Source organism: Stegodyphus dumicola, chromosome 8 (genome assembly GCF_044657685.1).
Source record: "Stegodyphus dumicola isolate Sdum_Otavi_A_Nest chromosome 8, ASM4465768v1".
Classification (NCBI taxonomy): Eukaryota; Metazoa; Arthropoda; class Arachnida; order Araneae; family Eresidae; genus Stegodyphus; species Stegodyphus dumicola.
This window is the reverse complement of record NC_140775.1, coordinates 146413723-146436921: the sequence shown is the minus strand read 5'-3', so window position 1 is coordinate 146436921 and position 23199 is coordinate 146413723. Positions and strand designations below refer to the sequence as shown.

General features: G+C 32.6%; 1 protein-coding gene across 1 annotated transcript in view; it reads left to right on the top strand.

Moving 5' to 3' along the window:
- STUB1 (STIP1 homology and U-box containing protein 1) overlaps window positions 1-23199 on the top strand; it is a 79098-nt gene that overhangs the window by 48750 nt on the left and 7149 nt on the right. Inside the window, exons 4-5 of the mRNA XM_085822547.1 lie at window positions 313-382; window positions 3713-3769. Coding sequence (XP_085678673.1) covers window positions 313-382; window positions 3713-3769 — 127 coding nt within the window. The remainder of the gene's footprint in view (window positions 1-312; window positions 383-3712; window positions 3770-23199) is intronic.

Genomic DNA, 23199 nt, shown 5'->3' with positions numbered 1-23199 from the left:
ATTGTGTACTATCTATTGTATTGTGCGCTATTTTGTCTATTATTGTTTTTATTTGTCTATTATTATTGTTGCTATTTGTATTGTCTTTATTGTTTTTAGTAATTTTATTTTATTGTCTAAAATATTTAAAAATGAATTTTGAAGGAGATGTTAAATGTATAATTTCTTCCTTTAGTGCAAATATGAAGTTTTTCATGTGGATAATCCTTCATTTTATTATAACACCTTCCACTTGAGAAGGAGCACTGTAAGTAGAAAATTAATGCTTGAGAATAATAATAAAAAATAAAATAAAATATTCCTTCTATTTAGGGAGATGGCAGAATTACAAGATTTGGGAATAAGGAATCAAGCTGAAATAGCTAAACTCACTGATAAATATGTAAGTCATTCATTTTTAAAAAACAGTTATAGTTTTTATGTAACCATATTTTATGTTATTGGAATTCCCCAAAATTAGCTGATATGCAGTTTTTTTAAAGTTTTTGGAGTTATGTTTTTATTTTTTTAAAATATTCCTTATGTTATTTTATTGTTTAAAAATGATTATCCTGAAAACACATATACCAAAGCAGATGAAAAAGGATTAAAAAAAATTAAACGCATTGAAACCACAGTGATTTTATCTTGAAAGTAACTAATATTTCTGAAAATATAATTAATATATTCAGCTCCGTAATAATGGTGTCATATTAACTAAATTAAAAAGAAAAGTGTGATTATTGCAGAATGATGGAAAAGTTATTACCACAAACAGTGTAAAACAAAGGTATCCATGAAAAATAACAGAAATAAAAATAAAAATATACGATATAACAGAAGAAGATAGCAGATTATTTCCAGATGAATTCTTTCAAAAAATGTTCTAAATACCACTGTTCTGTTTTTCTTATGAATTGTTTTTAATGCCATCTATAACTTAGTTTCTTCATTCCTAATAATGTTTATTCTTTTGTTATGAGCAGTGTATTCTTTATTATGAATACTGATGTAATTTATTTAACCAAATGAAATTGTCTCTAGATTAAATTGGTTGAAAATGCTGATACATTAATAATATTCGTGTGTTAATTATAATATGGGTTATTTTTACAATTTATTTTTGCAAGACAGAAAAATGACACGATGATAGTAAAATGGCATAAGGGTTAATCATAATAAATAAAATCTGTAAGAAATATTTCATAATATAAAAATATCGAGTTTCTTATTATTTATTATTTTTTTGTGAGAAGAGAATCTGTAGAAAAGTTTAAAGATGGGGATTGTATAGTGTCCCAATAAAATGTATACACTCTTTAAATGACAATAGCACTAATAATTATTATAATATAGAAGAGTTCACAAAATAAAAATAATGTGAACAGAAATGTACAAATGTGTAGAAACCAAGCAATTATTAAAAGTGTTCAAATTGTTGGCCATTTTGGTCCATGCATAGCTGATAAAGCTCACTGATTGAATCCGAAACATTCGTAATCATTTCAGTTGGTATTCTGGCACATTCTCTTTCAATGGCTGCTCTTAACTCATTCATTGTGGCTGATCTTGCGGGTTAAACATTGTGTTTAACGTGCCCCCACAGAAAAAAAAATCCATTGGGATCAAATCTGGTGAGCATGGAGGGTACTCGGTACATCCTCTTAACCCTACCCATCTGTTTGGCAGGTGACCATCGAGATAGCCCCATACTTTATGATGATAGAGCGGAGGTGCTCCATCCTGCTGGAAGTACCATTCTTCATTCCTAAACATCTCTTGGATGCATGTATAACGGATTCTCGTAACAGTTTGAGTTCACTGTAGCATCAAAAAAGAAAGGTCCAATTAAACCAAATGCTGACAAACCACACTACACTGGAACCCCTGGTAAGTTCACATGAAGATTGTTAGGTGCCCAGTAAGTGAAATTGTGACAATTAATTGAACCATTCAGCTTAAATGTAGCCTCATCACTCCAAATAATCTTGTAAGGGAATTGATTGTCCTCTGTACATTTTGCTTAGTACTACTCACAAAATTCAAGTTTTCTGTCAAAATCATCTTCATTGAGAGGGTGTACTAATATAGGAATAAAACTCCTCCATTGGGCACGCTTCAAAATACGATGGACTTTCGATTTTGGAACTTCTGTCTCACGAGCCGTTTGCTGAACAGATTTTCTTGGCAGTTGCTGAAAACTTTCAATGACTTCTCTTTCACTTGTGGGGCTGGGGGATGATTGTAGTCTTCTGGAATGGCTCTTATGGATATTTTTAACAGTTTCTTCTTCCTCAAACTTATACTGCAAACAAATAATTGTGAGTCTTGCTGCTGCATCGCGTTGAAACTCTTTTCTAAAGCATCTTGGCACTTCACTTATGTTCTCTGTCTTCCAGTAGCACTTCAGAATGAATTTTCTTTCTTCAAAGTTTAATGTGATTCCAGCCATTATATTAAGCAGTCACACCTGAAAAAAGAACAAAAAATGGTGGTTGTTATGAATTGTCAAAGAGTATGTACATTTTATTGGGGCACTCTGTATTTTGCCATAACTACTATTGTTCTGTGATGAAGCTATTTTACACAACAAATTTAAATCTTTCAGCACCTTGTAAAATTTAGCACATTCCAAGACGCAGTTTTGTCTCATCACCAAGTTTACTTCCTAAAAGATAAATTCTATAATATAGCTATATATATATATATATATGTAGACAATGAGTAAAAAATGTAGAACTAATTTCACAAAGACCCAAAAGAAGTCAAATTCAGTAGTACCATTAAATTTCAAAATTCACTATAAGTATTTAAAATTAACCAAAAGTCAGAAGAATTAAAGAAATGTGAAATGCTAAAAACCCCAAAAATACAACACTCAGACACGACTACACTGGACCTCAAGAGACAGCTTGTTTGAAAAGGCATGCTTTGAGAAAACTTTCACCTCAGGCCACCTAGAATTGTTGGATGAATAAACACAGTATGTATTTTTGTTTATGTGCTGATGGAGGTTCAGTTAGACTGATTATGTCAGTATTTACCACATCAAGTAGAAATTCAGGTCTCTGACTTGTAACTGTGTATACAATTGCTGCCTCTTTCTCTACTTTGTAATTAGCATTCCTCAAGTTCTATAATATTCTTCTATATCTCGTCACATGTTTGGTCAATAAAATGAATAACAAATCCTATCTTTTGTTTTCTTATCTCTAAACAATTTGTAATAATGGATTTGCGAGCTAAATTTTAAAATTTGGTCTCATCTAACCTTTGGAACTAATAACTGACTAATCTGTTCTCCTGAAATCTTTTCTGCATGATGAAAATTGTTTAGAACAGTAGGAGCAGTATTTATATATGAATACATATGCATACATTCTTGTTTTAAGTCTGCATTTGCTAAAATAGAATATTTTTCTCTTTTATTTTAATTTTAATATGTCTTATAAAGTTGTCATTACTTAATTTCATGCATTGCTTAATTTATGTTACAAAATTTAAGTTTGTAATTAATGTTGTGTGTGTAATGATTTTTATATTATTTGAAGTTAGCATTTCTTATTAGGAGGTAAAAATAAATGTATGTAAAAATAAGTTAAAAAAATCTTTGTTTTTGTAATCTTTAAATTGTAATTTTGAACTTTATTAAACTGTTGTTTAGGATAGTAAGAAATTATAACATTTAAAGAAATTTTGAAGTTTCTTATATACATATATATTTCTTTCTTAGGATCGTTACCAGAGAGAATTGAACAGTATGTTTGATAAATTAGATGAAAGAAGAGTGGTATGTTTTGAATTGAACAATATTTTAGTTTTTCTTGTAATGCTTTCTTTTATACATGCATATTTTGGGATTTGTTACATAAAATAAATATATTATTGGCTTATTCATCTTGAAAGTGGAATCTCAAATGATATGAAATTTTGTAATTTTTAACACTTTGCGGGTCGCGCATTTATCGAAGTGCCGTTACGCTGCCGCCGGTTCACGCAGGTTCTACTGCTCGCCAACGTTGATATTTACGCAATTTTTCTAAACGTAAGTAGTTGGTATATAATTATTATTAAAGAAAGCACTAAAATAACTGCTACACTATTTTTATTCCATTTTATTCCAATTATATTTTTAATAGTACTAAAACGTTTTATTTAAAAAATTTAACTCCTAGGATCCCTAGCTCTTTTCAGTATGATAATTCTGAAAACATTTTCCAACATGCAGAGAAACGTTGCAGGAAGAACACATGTATATAGTGGAACTTCTTTTCTTTTCGGCAGTGCAGACTTTACAGGCCCTTCGCGGGTTTTGAATTCTTTCATTACCACTAATACGTGTCGTTGGTGAAAATAAGTCATGCGTACATAACAGCAGGCGATAACTGTTGCCAAGCAAAAGTCACGCCAGCGTGACAGCGGCCCGCAAAGTGTTAAGGGTAGTCAAAATAGGTGGACTTTTCTGGTAAGAGCAAAATAATTATTGACATATTTTTCAAAGTATTGATTATAAAATGAATGCTTATGGTGTCATTAATGTGTACAGGATACCTTATTATGAATTTGGGGGCATTTTCACAATCTGTCAGAATATTTAATTTTTAATAGCTGTTATTACAACTTCCTTCCAACGATGAACAATTCACTTTTGTACAGTACAAAGTCCGTAATCCGGATGTCCATTATCCGGACCTCAAAGCCACAGACTTTTTTTTTTTTTTTTTGTATGCTTACGCATGCATGTTGGGAGGATGTGTCTCCAGATACGTTAAAAAATGCTTGGCATAATTTATGGCCAGGTACCATATTTCATGGTGAAGACGATGAAGATGATAACCAAGAATTTGAAAGTTTTTGGACAGCGTAAACTAAAGGTGAAATTTTCCAGTTATTGGATTTTTTTAAAGAAATGTAGAGAAGCAGTAATAAATGAAGATGATATAACAAAAGTTTTTCATTGTGACGACAATGCCCCAATCGTCAATCAATTAACAGACAGCGAAATCTGTAGTATGGTTCTAAATCCAGAAAATACTGCTTCTGATAGTGAAGAAAGTAACACAACGTTATTGAAAAAAGTTAGTCAGTATTCTCGACACAGCAATTACAGGACTTGAACAGTGGAACTTTGTAACTGAACAAGAAATTATATCTGTTTATAGAATTAAAGAGAAAGTATTAGCACAAAAAACGAAGCAAATTAAACAACTTACATTGAAAGAAATGTTTAATAAAGTAAACAAATAAATATTAAGGGTTTTTTTTTTTTTTTTTTTTTTTTTTTTTTTTTTTTTTTTTTTTTGTAAATTTTGATATCCTTTAGATCATAATTGCTCTTTATTTCGTAAATTACGGTTTCATATTGTATAATTTCTGCATGCCATCTTACCCGATTTAAATTGATGATCTGTAATCTGGAAAAACCCCTAAACCGGAATCGCCGAAGTCCCGACGAGTCCAGATTATGGACTTTGTACTGTATTACCGGAGATCTGTTTGTCATTTAAGTTTTCAACTTCTGCCCATGATTTTTTTTTTGGGTGGTGGTTAAGGGAAACTTTTAGTAATTTGTAATTTTTACTTTCTTTCCATGGTATAGATTTCATGAGAATATTTAAGCAATAATATTTAAAGCAAACTTGTTTAAATTTTTGTGGAAATTTTATTAATCTTTTTGTTTTGTAAATCAAATAGAGAAATTATCATTTGGTAACTGTGCAAAATATGCATACTAATTTGTCAATGATTATACATGTAAACTGACTTTTGATTATGAATTTTCTTTTCCAAAATAATTATTCACTGCTTTTCAAAATGAATATTAATCAACATGTAAAGCCAGACATACCTTACACAGAATCGATAAATTATAAAATATTAAATTATTAAGTACAGTAGTACCTCGATATAAGAGTGTCCTAATATACGAGTGCTTTGAGATATGAGCCACCGAGCGAGCGATATTTTGCTTTGAGATGAAAGGAAGATTTGAGATTGCACACTAAACCGCTGCATACGACCACAAGGTGTGCGCGCATGTTGGTGCCGTGTGCAGCATCTAACAGTTTCTCCCACCTCAGACTAGACTTGTTTCTCTTGGAAAACCCATGGGTCTGGAGGTGGATGAGAGAGATGTGAACGAACTTGTCGAGGAACAGTCTCAGGAGCTAACCACCGAGGAGTTACACGATCCACATTCGCAGCAGCATATGGTGGTTCAACAAAAAATTAGTTTTGAATGGGAGCCAGAGATGGAGGAGGTTATCCCTACAAGAGATATAAAGGAGATCTTGGGAATGTGGGAGAAAGTTGTAGATTTCGTGGATAAAAATCACCCCGAAAAGTTGCAACTCATCCTGCATCGGAGTTGTGTAAGGAAAATTTCCTAACTCATTTCCGCAATATCCTGAAAGGGAGGAAGAAACAAACCTCCTTGGACAGTTTTTTAAACGATCTGCAGGTGAAAATGAGCGAAGCGCTTCCTTAAGCACTTCACTTTTTCTTTTATGTTTTTATAGAATATGTATTTGTTATTTATAAATAAATATTTCTTCTTGTAAATGCATTTTTCTTAATCAAAAACACATAACAAAAACAACTGAGGTGGTGTTTTGGGAGCTGGAATGGATTAATGACATTTAAATTAATTTCAATAGGGAAAATTGCTTTGAGATACGAGCAATTTGACATACGAGCAAGGTTACGGAATGAATTAAACTCGTATGTCGAGGTACCACTGTACTATTAACTGGGTAATATCATAAGTTTTACTTTATAATATCAACTAAAAAAATGGAAGCAGGTTTAACCTCTGCTATACATTTTGTTATATCATTGCTGTAGCTAACTCATTGATCCCATATCATATCATAGATTTCGATACACCTACATGTTTTCCATTACTATAGATTTTTGAAATGGTAACAATTTTTTCTAAATGATTACTTGTTTCTAACAGATTACTAGCCAAAGAATGTAAAATTTAGAATATGTAATTAAATATTAATGTTTCATATGAATAAATTGAATTTAATTAAATTAATTTAATTTAAATACAAATTTAGTTAAATATAGTTAAATATTCTTTGCGCCATTGCTGCAAGGAATGAAATTTAAATTTAAAAAAATTTTAATTTTAATTTTAACGAACGCGTATAAAAGTAAACAGCAAATTTAAAGCCAAAATAAAGAAAAAAAGCCAAAATAAGCCAAAATAAAAGATTTAATTCTCGAACTAATCTACAATATCATTTAAATTCAGAAGCATAAGCAAATCAAGTGCAAAACCAATCCATGAAAATAAATTCACTAATTTAGCAAATTAAAATTAAACCAAACAATTTTTTTAAAAATGCATTTAAATTTGTTTAAATTTAATTAAATATTAACATATTTTATGTCAGAATCATGTTATAAATAGTTCAGTAACATGCATTATAAAGTGAATTTAAGTCAATCTGGGGTGCTTATGGAATGGCATTGCTATGAAGCACGAAAACCTCCCAGTCGGCAGCTATATGTTTGTGTTAAAAGTGTGGTGTCGTTTGTTTTCATTGAATTTCAATGCCAGAATTAATTTCTGTTTATTCATCTATGTGCTTCTGTTAATATGATTTTTCCTTCTGTAGAATTTCTGACATTTACTTGTAGTTTAAGTTTGTTTTGTGAAAGTATTTAAATCTTTCAGTAAATTGTAGAACAAATTTAATATTTATATTTTCATATTAAATTTCATTCATATTTAATTTAATATTTATATTAACAGCCCATGGAATGAAAATATCTGAATTTATATTTCAGTGGAAACTTTTTTAATTTGATTTTTCCCCTTTCATATTTGCTCCATTATTGTACCTTCAACTTCTCATAATCTGAAACAGAGTATCACATTTTTTTTTTCTGATGTATGTCATTTCATATAACTAACAGATGTGTAGAGAATCACCTTACAAACATGCCCCCAGATATAGTGTTTTTTCAGTTGTCTCTCATGCTCACTTTTCTTGTTTTTATAAGGAGAAAGCAGGATTGCAGAGATTTATAAGATCTTTTAGGGCCTATCAAACTGAGAATCTTAAGTGAGTAATTCTTTGTTTTCCAAAGGGTTTTCACTGATTTTGATTGCTACATCGATGCACATGTTCAAGGCTGGAAAAGGGAATATCAGTCTATTTGCACTTTTTTATGAATAGCTTGAAAGTATTTATTAAACTATTATGTATTTATTGTGACTTATAATGTCACAGTAGATATACTCGTAGCAGCAAGTAAATAAGAAAGCTTTCATATGACTGTGGAAAATGAAAGTATGATAAAACATGCTGTTGTATGTTCTATTTTTCTTGATTTGCCATGTGAGAAAGTCAGACTATCTATCAAAAAGATAGATTATGACATAAAAGTAAGACACATAGCAAGATTGTTATATCAGTTTTAAAAGTTGCATTCACATAACTAGCATTTCACTAAATACCATATAAGAACAACTCATGGGCTGTATGCTATAAATAAATTTTTGTTGAAAACAATTTTTAATGTTTTGTCTATGCTACAAAACATACCACAGAGATTAAATTTGAAACAAAATGCATTGGTCTTCAAGATTTTAACGACCTTATAAGGTATTTCTCCCACTTTCCTAGCGTCCTTTGTGGTGTAGTGGTTCTGCACTCTGGGCCGGTATTCCAGAGCTCCGTGTTTCGATTCCTGGCGAAGGCGGTTGCTAATTTTTCATCTCTCTGGCTTCAAAAATAAAATAAAATAAAATAAAATAAAATAAATAAATAATAATAATAATGTCCATACAGTGGCGCCCAAACTAAAAGGGTTGTGGATGATGATTCTCCGCTCCCAGGATTTGGTGACTAGATCCCCTAAAACCCTAGTCGCCCTTTAAAAAGGGGAGTATATAAGGTATTTCTCCCACTTTCCAAGCGTCCTTTGTGGTGTAGTGGTTCTGCACGCTGGACCAGTTTTCCAGAGGTCCGCGGTTCGATTCCCGGCAAAGGCAGTTGCTAATTTTTCATCTCTCTGGCTTCCAAAAAAATCCTAATGTCTTTACAACCTAAGCAGCAGAATCTATACTATTGAAATCTCGGCACGTCTGTCTGTTGGTGGCATTATCTCCTTCGGAATATAGCAGGGAGTTGAATTTCGAGAGAGGTACCGTGTATTGCAAAAATTCATGGTAAGCCATTTCAACCATTCTCATCTTTGTATGGCTTTAATTAATGGAGATATTAATTAAAAACTCTGAAAACACTAATTTTATCCCTCCTTTTTCCAAGTGGCAACAGTCTTGCATGCTGAAGATAAAAACCTGCTTTATTTTGAGAATTGTGTTACCACTGGTCGCTTTCAAATCGTAGAGTCTGTTAATCAAAAGTGTTTAAGTTTTACAGTTTATGAAATAAAAATAGCATTGCCAAACATTAAATATTATATAAGGTCATATTCTGACATTAAAGAAAGCACGCAATTGCATGTGATGTCACTGTATGCCGAAAATTGTTTGTTAATGTCAGCATTTAACATAAACTACTGCTGTTAGCAACTTTTTTGTTTCAGGTTAGTATAATTGACATGATATATTATTGCCACATTAATTCTTTAATTAATATTGAAAAAATTGTTAATGCAAATTTAAATCATGACATCTTGCATATTAACTTGAAGTGTCAAAAGTTTTTTTATCCTGGTTCGGCAATAAAAAAATTATTTACAAATTGGGTGTTGCTTGGAAAGAATGAACTCATTTCTTTCATATTGAAATGTTTTCATACATTTCCTTTCCAAGGGGTACATAGAACTTATAAATTTTGCTTTGGCTGCAGCCTGCTAGTATATAAAATTGTTGCATATTCTATTTTGCTCACATGAAGTTCACACCCAAACAATCTGGAATAGTAGAGTTTTGAATAAAGAAACAATAACAATAAAAAATATATTTTATTACATTATTAAATTTGTAAAATTTAATTTTGACTGCCTAGTAGAATAAAGTAACTTATGCAGAAGTTTTGTTATAATGTTCTATAAGAATTTTGGGCATTGTTTGCAAACATCATACTTTTGTATCATACTTTTGTATTTCTTTTTTCCTAATGAAAAGAATTTTACTGTTAAATAAAAAAATAATAATGTCCACTGTTTTGACTGTGATTTTGTTTCTGGGCTGTAATGATGAATCAGTTTCATCTACAGTGATTAATAGTAAAAAAAAAAAAAAAAAACTCTGATTTATTTCACCTGAATTGCGGCAACGGAATGATGCAAATATTCATTCGGGCATGTTTTTGGTTCAAAGTGATCAAACATGGCACCCAATGTGCAGCCAGCTTGTGCATATCTAAATCTTGGTTCAGTATATGGTAAATACATTTTTTGGAAATGCTCATAGCTTCTACTCTCTCTCTATCTCTCTAACCTTGATTCAATGGTCGTCCAGCACCATTTGGTATATTTTAGCGATGTTTTCATCAGTGCTTGCAGTTTTTGGTCATCCTGAACGTTCATTGTCCTCCCGGCTGGTACGGCCGCGTTTAAATTCAGCTGTCGAGAATTTTACAGCAGTAAATGATGGTGCAGAGTCCCCGAAGACTGTGTCCAACTCCTCTTTTATTTGAGTAAGCATATTAACTTTCAAAAAACAAGTATTTATGTCTTAATGTCTTCATTATTTTTACAGAAAGTATTAGGTGCATTTTATTTTAAAATAAAACTATTAATATTTCTAGTATATAAGTATTTGAAAAATATTTTGTAACTGTTGTTCTATAAACACAAACACCGGCTAGCTCTAAAAGTACTTATGAATAGAGCACAGGGACAGTTACAAAGGAAATGTACATTGGGAATATAACATACTGTTGCAAAATTCCCAGCTGTGGTAAGATAGCTTCCTTGCAAAGCCAGTTTAGGGATGTCAGAAAATGGCAAGAAAAGGCAGGGTTGCCATGTTTAGCGCGAAATCACCCATTTGGCGACAAATATGGTGATATACCATTGACGGAGCGAGAATATTCTGGAACGAATTCTTATTGGTTTATCCCAGAATGTTCTCGAAGGCAGGTCAAAAGCTATGTAAACCCTGCCTGTGTGCAGAGTAGCAGCTTAAGTTTTATTGTGAAGAGTATCGTGTGCTGAGCTCTGAGAGCGATCGGCCGAGTCGGGAGCTGTATTTAGTGTTTTGCTGAGAAGCTGTCTTCACTCTTATAGCCTGATAGTTGGAAGGCTGTGCTGCCGATTGTTTCAGCATGCTTATCGTAGTTTTTCAATGATTATAAACATGTCTTTGTAAATTTCCTGTGAAATACTTGCAAATTTTGTTTTGATTCTTCGTCAAGTGTTCTAAACAATCACTCCAAATCCGCGAACCCATAGAACGCAAAACAATAAACTGAAAACCCCAATATATAGAAGTAATATTTAAAATTAACGCTAGAATTACAAATGCATCATAATGAAGAACCTTTCTTTGTTGTACCTGGAAGTCGACTGACTATGTCGTTTTTGTTGCCACTAGATGGCATTCGATAAAATAGTTTGGTTACATCCAAATAGTTCTGTTAAATCTTCAAAATTTATTATTTAATTTATTGGTTTGTGGGAATCGATCATATCATTTCCATGTGAATTTTTACTAGCAGTAAAAGGCAAAATTTTCAATGAAACTTTAAACTTTTTTTTTTTTTTTTCTTCTAATTTTGGATCCAAAAATTACTGTATGAAATAATAACGGAGATCTAAAAAAAATTGGAAAAGAAGTGTAATAAAATCTCTTTTTACCTTTTTAGTTAATAATATTATATTAGTTACCGTATTTGACGGCATATAAGATGCACTTTCTTTCCTAAATTTGGTATCAAAAAAGTTACCTGCGTCTTATACGTGAAGGTAATTGCATTCAATAATTGTTTATTTGGCTTTTATGAAATGTGAGAACTAAAAGAAACCACACTATTGAAACCTTTTTTCCTTGTGTGTGGCCGTCTAAATAAGGGTACGTCTTATATGCCAGTGCATCGCCGTCAAATACAGTAATACTACTTAAAAGCAAAATTTAAATGCATTTAGATAAAATCAGAGCAATGCTCATTTAAAGTAACTGCAGACATTATCTTATTAAAAGCAAATAAAATTTATATTTCCATATCTAATCAGATATCATTTTCTCTTAAATAATGTTCTTAAAAATTTATTACAGTTACAGTTTCATAGAAATTGTTAAGCTGATATTTTAAAAATTAAATATTTTGCTCTGATTAAGTTCATTTTGTTAAATTTCGTTGACTGGAAAGATAGAAAGAAAAATAAATGTAAGTGAAAACAGCCTCATCAGAGCAAAATGAAATGGCACTTAAGATTTGACATCTTTATTGCTTTCTAAATCTTATGTTGAGTTTGAAATCATTGTTAAAACACATATCTGAAATTTTTAAATAAAAATTTTAATTTTTTGAAACATGCTTAAAATATATTTACTTTTATATGGTGCATAAATTTTTATAGATTATATTCAACATTTCCTTGAAAAATTTATAAAAATTAAATTTTTAAAATTAAAAACAGTATTTTTTTATTTAAACTAAATTTCAGATTATAAAAGAAGAAATCAAGCAAAGTTCAAATACAAAATTATTAAATAATGTATAAGAAATTCAATTAACACAGTGAAGTTAAAGCTTAAAGAATTGCTCATGCTATTCATGCTAATTTTAGAAAACTGCTGGTGCAGTTTTTATCAAGCTTGGAACTTTGGCATAATTTGATGTGTGAGACTGGACTTTGGAAAAAATCAAGCTTGCCACTGTACAAAAAGGTCTGATTTTATTTTTAAATATGTATGTGAAAATAGTGCTTTGTATAAATCTTATACATAGCCTAAGTCACACTTTGGAGACATTTGAATTTTGTAGCTTGGCCAAATAGAGCAGGAAATAATAGAACTGCCCCATATATATGTAAGATAAAAATATGTAAAGCAAATTTCTGATTTTAATTGGCAATAGTGCATCTTATTTTTCATTTTAATTTGGGTATTTCTCCTTTCTGTCCTAAAAATTGTAACTTAATAATATATTAGTTTAAAACTGTATCATTTCAAATTAATCCATATCATATGATATTGCATAATGATGCAATGCAGGTACGTTTTATCTAATCAGTGAATAAGATTTCAGTTGAAATCAAATTTTTTTTAGAACCAAAACCTTTTGATGTTCTCCCAGGCTTTCTTCTGAAGATTCTGAAACAAGCAACTTACCTGCTTATTTCCGATTAACATTCAGCGGCTCATTTCTTTTTATCATCCATTGTGTGAAGATGCAGAAATGTCCAAATTTTTTCTGTGTGGATTGATTCAATGATGATATGTGAATCAGAATATGAGTGTCAAGAATGAAATTGTCCATAAACAAATTGTGTGAATTTACAGCTACATTTGTCTCCAAGTTCCATTAGTCTGTCTACACTGTAAACCTCTTTGATGTATTACACACACAAACACGCATATATATATATATATATATATATATGCGTGTGTTGCACTACTGGGAGTGTTGCAGCGTTTTAACAGTAAAAAGGTAGGCCACTCTATTATCTACATTTTGATGTGCATCTTAAATTTTTGGCTACTATAGTTCTAATTTTATTAACTGATTTGTACGTTTTTACGCATATGCATTTAATTTTTCCCCCTGCCGACTCCTTTCTTCGTCCTTGAGGAAGAAATGGCGCAGGGTAAGTCCACGTGATCAACCCCCCGCTACAATAACAACCTAGCCTTCAAAGGTCATCTCAGGGTAAAGTCAATTTTGGGATTGCGCTAGTACAACTTCCCATGTGCTACTGTTTGTTTACAGAACTTAGAACTTTTTTTTTTTTTTTTTTTTTTTTTTTTTTTTTTTTTTTTAATGTAGCACGTCATGGCTATTTTCTGAATACAGTTTTTTTGCCTCATAAATAAGTGTTTTTCCTGTAGCACATTTACTGTTAATCTTTCGACTGTTTATTTATTTAGTTATTATTATTATTTCCCTTTTTTTTATTTTTTAAATTCAATTCTTGTTTTTACAATCTGTGTTTTTCTTTTCTTTTTTTTTCTTTCTTTCTTTTTTTTTTTTTTTTTTTTTTTTTTTTTTTTTTAAGCATAGTGCATGCATAGGTATTTTGTTGTTGCAACCTAATATTGCACAATTTTCTTTTTCAATTTAACTTGATGATAGTTAGTACCAACATTTTAGTAGTGTAATCATCATTTATTATTGTGTGTCTATTTACTTTCGTTTCTTGTATAACTTGAGTGTATTCTGTGTACGTACATGTAAAGTAACTTAAATTATTTGTATTATGTGCAATTCGGATAACAGCGCTCTGTTATTTTTGCTGGTCTCGTGATATTTTCACAGCACAAGCACATTTCAGCACGCATTGTTAAATATTTTGGTACCTAGTGTCATAGCATTTAGTGTATTAATGCTATTAGTGTATTAATGATGTATGTATGTATTTAAGCATTTCATTTACTGCTGTTAGTTTCTCAGCATTTAACTTACTGTAGTAATAAGCTCTTACAATAGTTTTTTGTTCCTATAATTGCTGATTTCGGCTCTCACCAAAGCTCTCCATATCAGTAGTACCAGTACTTACAGGGTTCGTAGCGGCCCTTACAAGTGCTTATAAGTCCTTATATTTGAAAATAAAATATAAAGGCCCTTATAGGTGCTTACTTTTTCTTTAAAGCCCTTATTTTTTTTGTTTTTAGTGCTTATTTTTTGCTTTTAGTGCTTTTTTTTAATGAACGCGCATTTTTTCCCCGTACCAAAGCCGAAACTAAATAAACAACTTTTCTTCCTTATATGCAACGTCAGATGGTGATACTGGAAATACTCCCGGAAATTGCTTCCCCTCCTTTCTTTGCATTAACGTAACCTATGGTGTGCACGAGAATACGGACAGGTGCACGTCGTTCTATTGGGCAAAGAATTGGTAGAAAATTCCGGTACATTCGGTATTCTTTTCCTCCCACCCAAATACTACACACGTTTGAATTTCTATCAAGATTTTAATAATTTGCATTCTCGTTCCGCGCGGTCAGTTCATATTCGTGTTTATTATGATCGTTATGCTTATATTATGAGCATATGCATGAATATTTATAATAATATAGTTGCAGTAACTGCTGAAGTATAGATAAATTTTCAAAAATGGGTGTGTTTTTACACAGATTAGCTTTCTAAGGAATAATATTCGGAATGGATTAAATAAAAAGAAAGTAATCGAATAGTCAAAATAATTTTTTTTTTCTTCTCCCCCCCCCCCCCAATACATTATACAGTACGGAGGTTGGGAGGTTCTCCCCTTTCTCCGCAAAATCTCTAATATTGAAACAGCAGACTTTTTTTTTTTTTTTTTTTTTTTTTTTTGTCGCTGTCCAATAAGGATTGAATAGGACCAAAAATTTTTTTGCAGTCTACCCAACCTAAGCGAAGATTTATTCTATTCTGGAAATTTAACGCAGTCTGTTGAAAATTAGAATCAGAAACACTCCAGATTAATAAGTCTCTTTCTTTTCCTTTATTTAGTTCTTTATTCTCTGAATACTGGCAGCTGCTGATTCCGATTGCGTAATATCACACGTGGAAGAAGAAATACCCTCATATGCGGTCAGGTCGTAAATTTAGAACCCCTTTTTTTCACGGGGGGGGGGGGGCTGAAAAGTAGGGAATAATCTTGCTCGTGGTCTTGGGGGTCGTTTAAACATCTAACTTCTCTGCATTCAGTTTTATACAGAGGAAAATACAAATTGAATTCTTCGAATGAATGCAATTTTGTACAATGAAAATGTATTACTTGATGATAAACTGTAAGATAAATAACATCTTTTTTTAAAGCCATAGGTGTAGAAAGACAGATATTTGTTACACGAATGAATTTATAGTAAATATTTGAGTTTTTCATTTCAAATGCTATGTTCCATGTATGCAAAGTAGCTGGGTATGTGAGATAATAGTCATAACCGAATGGCTTTCAACCTTTTCACCCGGCTAAGGACTGTTCCTCAATTACATTGTGGTCGCTGCTTTTTGGTTAATTTTCTAATGACATATAAACAATAGTTGTTTTTATTTGAGACTTATGAATAAAATAACACAAACTAGACTGCAGAAAATTCTTAAGAATGAAGTTAAATAATACTGAAAAATACATTATTGATGCACTTTGTGTTTTATATGTAGTAGTATTAACTACTTCTATAATCCTTAAATGGAATCCTTAAATTATATATATCTATGTATAGGTATATATAAATGGAACCAAATATAGAACAAGGTATAAAATATCTTTATTATACAATGTTCATTACCATACGTATATTTACGTAATATCAATATAAATACAGTCAAAAGTCGTTAATCCGGACTCGTCGGGACTTCGGCGATTCCGTATTATCGATTTTTCCGGATTATAGATCATCAGTTTAAATCTGGTAAAATGGCATGCAGAAATTATAAAATTAAAAATATGAAACCGTAATTTACGAAATAAAGAACAATTATGATTTAAAGGGTATCAAATTTACAAAAAAAAAAAAAGCTTAATATTTATTTGTTTACTTTATTAAACATTTCTTTCAATGTAAGTTGTTTAAGTTGCTTCGTTTTTTATGTTATAATACATTCTCTTTAATTCGATAAACAGACATAATTTCTTGTTCAGTTACAAAGTTCCGCTGTTCAAGTGATATAATTGCTGTGGAGAATACCAACTAATTTGTCAATCGAAATTTTTTCGTTTTCAATAACCTCTGTCACTTTCTTCGCTATCGGAAGCGAATTGCGAATTATAATGACGAGGCATTTGATTTAAATCATATCAAAGACGAGATGAAATACTACATTGAGTAAGCAATTATAAGCCAAATAAAATAAAAACATCTGCCCTTAAGATAAGGATAGTGTTGACAGATCAACTTCCAATTCAATGCTCCCCGCCGCAGCGTTAAAGATAAACAAAGTTTAGATAAACACACGTTAAAGTTTAGATAAACTTTATCCATTTTTTGCAGCAATTCCACTTTTTGTTTAATGGACTCCGAAAGATACTTTCGCTTTGTATATCCTTTACATATTAGTAAATATATATCGGAAATTCTATTTGACATAATCGAAAGTTCAAGCTTACTTTTATAAAATTGCTCTAACAGTCTGCAAAAAATAATAATCCTGATCCAATTCGAAGATTAAGGAACAACACAATCTGCAACATTAACTGAAATAGATGATTAGATAATTTTAGCTTAGCTTATCCCGTCCGTTATACATTAAACGCGCATTCATAAACGTATTTTGCGCACGTGCACACGCAAATTAGCAGCGGTAAAGGTCTTACGCGGCGACGCATGCGCAGAAAGTTTGTAGCTTTGAGATCCGGATTATAGATCATTCCGGATTATGGGTGTCCGAATTAACGACTTTTGACTGTAGTTAGGTTTCGTACATATATAATTTATTTTTATATTTTGTATTTCTTGTATTAGATTCAGTATTGTATACGTATCTGAAGTTTAATTTGTTCTCTTTTTGGGTTACGATCTACAATCAGTTAGGATCCGACTTTTCCTTTCTTTTAATCATTATATATATTGAAATACTACTTGATAAGTATACGTAAAATATAGCAGTTTTTTAAGCTACTTATTTATATATCTATTGTTTGGTCTGGTTTGTTTGATTATAGCAAAGCATTCGACGGTTATTTGCCTAAGGGTAAGGGTGCCTCGTGGAGAACTTTCTAAGCAAAACTGACTCTTATGCACGTTACACGTGGGGAAAACCTCGAAAACGCCAATACAGCCATCCCCGTCTCTCTGGATTCGAACCCCGGATCGACCTGCCAGAGTTCAACGATTTTACAGCTCAGCTGCTAGTGAGCCACACACACATACATCCACACATATTCATTAAATAGTATTTACATGTTGTTTATTGAGTATAATTGAGTGCAATTTAATCATAAAGAGAAAATATTCTATGGAATTACTTCACTTCGTAGACTTTTTGCTGAGCTTCACCATATTTCTTAAAGAGAATCGCAACGCTGACTCCATTTCCTAGCCCTTTATGTATCTTATTTTTTTCTACGATTTTCTTTGAGTAAAAATGAATTCATCTGCATTCTATAAGAAAGTAAATATTCAAAAAATGTTTTTTTTTCCTATTCTCGCAGTCATAATATTTTTCTTAAATATTCAGCTAATTCATATTCAAATATTCCAATCCATTACAATAAGTAATAAATCAATACAGTAAATAAATAATTAAAATCAATTAAATGGAATTTTAATTGATTTTAATTGCCATTTTCCCACTGATAAACCCCTCTTTAGAGTTCAATAGCAGTCGATCAGCTTTTGTTGGGGGTTCATTTTTCTTTATGGTATGCTTACATTATATATGTATGTATTATGCATTGCTCATACTTGTCAATTGCAGCTTTTAATATCTTTTGGAAAAAAATCAATATGAGAATCCAGAAAATGATTCTTAGCGACGCTAAAACTATTATTACTAGGCACTCTCATGCCACAGTGTTTAAAAAAAAATCCCATTGTTTAAAGGTAGATTCTATGCTCATATTTTAGTCTAAAATTAAAAGCTGCGAGTCAAAATTAAGGGGGTTGCTCTTAGAAAGCCTCAATTAGAAGTAGTTATAGGAAATGTTAATCAATACTTATAATCTTACGGATTAAACACTTATTCCCTATTTGATCACGTGTATGGTTAACAGATATTCGTCATTCATAAAGAAAAGAAAGGTGAATCAAAATGAGTTATATTCTTGTTTTTCCAACTGCAAAAACATCTTAAGATACTATCGGATTTAATCTTTAAATTATTCCAGTAATAATCAGAACAATGGGAGCCATTATTCTTAACTATAATTTACTAATGCAAATCCTATTTTGGTTTCAAATGGCTTTCATTAATTACGTTAATGATATACTGATATACTGATACTGAATGAGACCTAAAAACACTTTTTTTTAAAAAATATATCTCCTCTTATGATCCCCGACACAGCCGTTTACTTTCCCCTTCCGTAATTAACGTCAGTCTCCTGCTGTTGACCGCATTTGCCAAGCCACGGTGGAAGAATTACGCCGCACGTATTGCGCAATAATGTTTGCAGTATTTTGCAGCGATAATTAATTTTGATGTTCACTCTGAAATTTGTTTATGAACACTTAAAAAGAGTTTTACTGTGCTTTCTAAGCAGAATATTTCTCAGATCCGTTGGTCTATTTTTATATGATGCACATATCGAAATGTCAAAATCATTTATTTAGGCGAGAAATCTAAAGAACGATTACAATCGCCCCACTCCTCTTTTTCCAGTTACTATCCGGAATATTCGGCAATTTCCGAGTATGCGGGTTAGTTAAGCTTTTACTGTTAAAGGATGACTGCGTGAAGCAATTTCCCGTCTTCTGATTTCAGAAATGTGCCTCTTTTTTACTTAAATTACTTTGCTTGGAATATATGTTAAGGGAAAACTGTTATGCAATGAAAATTTAGAAAATGTTCAGAATTTTGATTTAAGTTAAATTATTTAAATATTAATATAAGTGGAAAAATAAATTGTATTTATTATTAGCTATCAAACGAATACAATTAATATGGCTTATTATTAAATATTTTCTATATTTTGAACTGAAATTTCATCATTAAATCTTGTAATATAGTTTAGTTCTGCATAGTTTGTTTTTCTTTCATTGTAAACTAATTCTGTAAATTGAACTGTCATTTAAAATTAAAAAAAAAAAAAGTTGTTTTTCATGATTGAGGTAATGCTCATTCTCTTAATAAATATTGCATTGCTCATATTTTAAATTACAGGTCTAATTTTTCTTTTAATGTTATGCAGTTGTGTGTAATGTAATTAGACAAGTTCTTATTTTTTCCTTAAAATGTGCTTGAAAAGTGCTTATTTTTTTAACTAAAATGTGGCTACGAACCCTGATTTACCTGCAGCCATATTTGGCCACAGCACCTAATACATTCAGGTTTCTTTGATTAGGGAGTTTTGTTTTTGCTACAACTGTGTACTAAGCAGTGCACTTTTCCCATTTTTAATGGGGACACTCGATACCTCTTCTACTTCAGGCAAAGATAATACTACCTTGATTACTCCCGACAATCCATCGTCTAAGGTCTCAAGACTGGAGCAAATTAACGCAATTACAGAGGATATTAGGGAGCACCTTACAGTGTGCAGGGTCAGATCGAAGCTTAAGATTGCAGATTACAAGAAATTACAGGATTTTATTCATGAAATTCTGAATTTAGCCTCACAGCAAGAGATCCTTACAGCTAATCAAGAGGGGCAAATTCTGGAACTAACAAGACACTTAAATTTGCAACAACAGTCTTTGGCATATGTAGCAGGAACCGTGGAAGTAGCAGCAACTTCACCAGCACAGGAAGCAGAGGACAGGCAGCAGCAAACGAAGGCTTTATTACCATTGTGGTTAATAGACGTAGAAGACTAAAACAAGTTTCTCCAGTCACAAAGCTTCCTGACCACGTTCTCCTATTAAGAGTAAAGACACGAGTCGCACTACTGAAAGTGTTCAGAAGCAGCTAGTGAATAGCATTAAGCCTAATAAAGTGGGGATTAACGTCATCCAAGTAAGGCCTACGCGCTCGCAGGAACTACTCATCAGGTGTAGAGAGAAGACAGCCCTGGACAAACTCTGGACCGCCATCAGTGAAATTCTGGAATTAGATCACTCATTAAGTGTAAGAGTACCCAGACCACCTAGGCATACCATAATAGTCTTTGGAGTGCCACAGGACAGTATAGCTACAGATATCACAGAGGCCTTCTCCAACTTGTTCCCAAGTAACACGAAAGAGTTTATATTCCCTATTCGTTCCTTCCCAAAGGAGGATAACACCTGCCATTGGCTAGTGGGTGTTGCAAGGGAACAGGCCGAAGAGTTATTAGAAAAGAAAAGAATCTACATTGGACTTTGCGCCTGCAATTTCAAAGAATATCTCCAAGTGATACGGTGTTACAACTGTCAAAAATTTGGGCACTTTAGACGTTACTGCAAGTCGGATACAGCCTGCTCCAAGTGTGGTAAAGGTCACCTGTTAGAAAAGTGTGACTCAGTTACCATCAACTGTGTCAACTGCAGCCTTGCAAACGAGAAGACAGGTAGCACGTTCGACATACAACATCCAGCAAGTACATCGAAATGTCCATGTTACAGACAACAATTGGCGAGAATGAGCTCAGCCAGGGAGTCCACTCAACAACAGAGAAAGCTTACAACAGAGATCGGTCTAACATCAAAATTTTAGAGTGCAATCTCCAAAGGGCAAGAGAAGCCACACTCAATTTCATGGAGGTGATGTCCTCCAGTACAGCAGACCTGGCACTTTTACAAGAACCTTACTTGAGGGACGGCAAACTTCTTGGCCAACCTTCAACAAGTAAATCCTACACCTCCAGTACGGGAATGGCAGCCATCTTGTATAATGGCCCTCTAAGTCCATTGCTTCTGGATACGACAGATTACACAGTAACAATCTTGATTGAATCCTCCAACATGAAAATAACAATCACTTGCATTTACTTCCCCCCAAGCATGCAAATTGAATGCCTGCTACAGGAATTAAACCCAGCCGTACTGCGAACATTCTAGAATACCATAGTGGCTGGTGACTTTAACGCCACCAGCCCCTTGTGGGAAGCACAAACAGAAAGTCGCAGAGCGCAGAAATTGTAAGAATATGCGATAGCTCACGGACTGACAGTAATAAATAAAGAAGACTCTCAACCTGCATTTGACAATGGAAGAGCAAAAGGCTGGCCAGATGTCACATTTGTCTCATCATCAGTGTCAGCGCACATAAACAACTGGGATATAATGGACATACCCTCTCTGAGTGACCATCGTATAATTCAATATGAGATCAATAGTAGACTCACGTACCTAACAAAAAGACGTTTCAAGACCTGCTACGGAGGTCACAATACTTTAAAGTTTTACTTCAGGCCATGGGTGAGTGAAATCTTGGAACAACTGGATAACTGCGACTCCCCGGAGAAGCTGGATACTACATATGACTTCATCATTACTTAACTCAGGCAGCAAGAGCTTCCTACAAATTTAAAGCTATTAAGCCGAAAACATTTACATCGTGGTGGAGCAACCACAAGCAAAGAAGAAGCAAAATACGAGCCCTAAGAAGACAGGTGCAAGCAGAGAATGATGAAGAACAGAAAATATTAAAGTTGGTACGCTACAGGAAGGAGCTAGTGCAATACAAAAAGCAAATCAAGGCAGCGAAACAAGAGTCATGGCATAAGCACTGCAGTAACGTGCAAGCAACCTATGGTGCATTACAGAAAATAGCCACAAATAAGGTTTTTCAACCCCTACAACTTACCGCTAAAGTAAAACAAGATGCAAAAAGCAAAACAGAAGCTCTAAACACTATCCTAGAAACAATCTTTGTTAAAGACCAGATAGAATTTGATTTAGTTACTCACAGAGAAATAAGGCAGAAGTTTAATAGGAAAAGCTGGAAAAGCAGCAACAGAGATATTACTCTTCCTACAGATCACGAAGTTCATAATATCATCAAAGCCTTAGCAGACAAAAAAAGCACCAGGTCCCGATGGCATAGATAATATCATTGTTAAAGAAATTCACAAAGAATTCCCAGGTTTGTTTCCAAAACTATGCAGAGCCTGCTGGCGACTCGGCCACTTCCCTAGAAGCATGAAACTAGCCGAAATTGCACTTTTTCACAAGCAGGGCAAAGATCCGTCAGACCCGGCATCTTATAGGCCCATAAGCTTACTGCCTTCAATCAATAAGATTTTAGAAAAAGTAATTCTGCAACGCCTTAATTTCCAAATGTGCAGGAACAAGTCTATAAACGAAAAACAATATGGCTTCTGCGCAGGAAAGTCCACAGACGATGCCTTAAAACAACTGCTAGATAACATAGAGCAGAACAAAGACAACAATATGGACACACTGGTTATTTTAATGGACATCAAAGGGGCATTCGACTCGTTGTGGTGGCCAGACGTAGTCGAATGCCTAGACATCATCAAATGCCAAAGGAAATCCTGAATCTTATACGCAGCTACTTGCAGGATCGTTGGATACAGGTTACAACGGACAATGATGTACTCAAA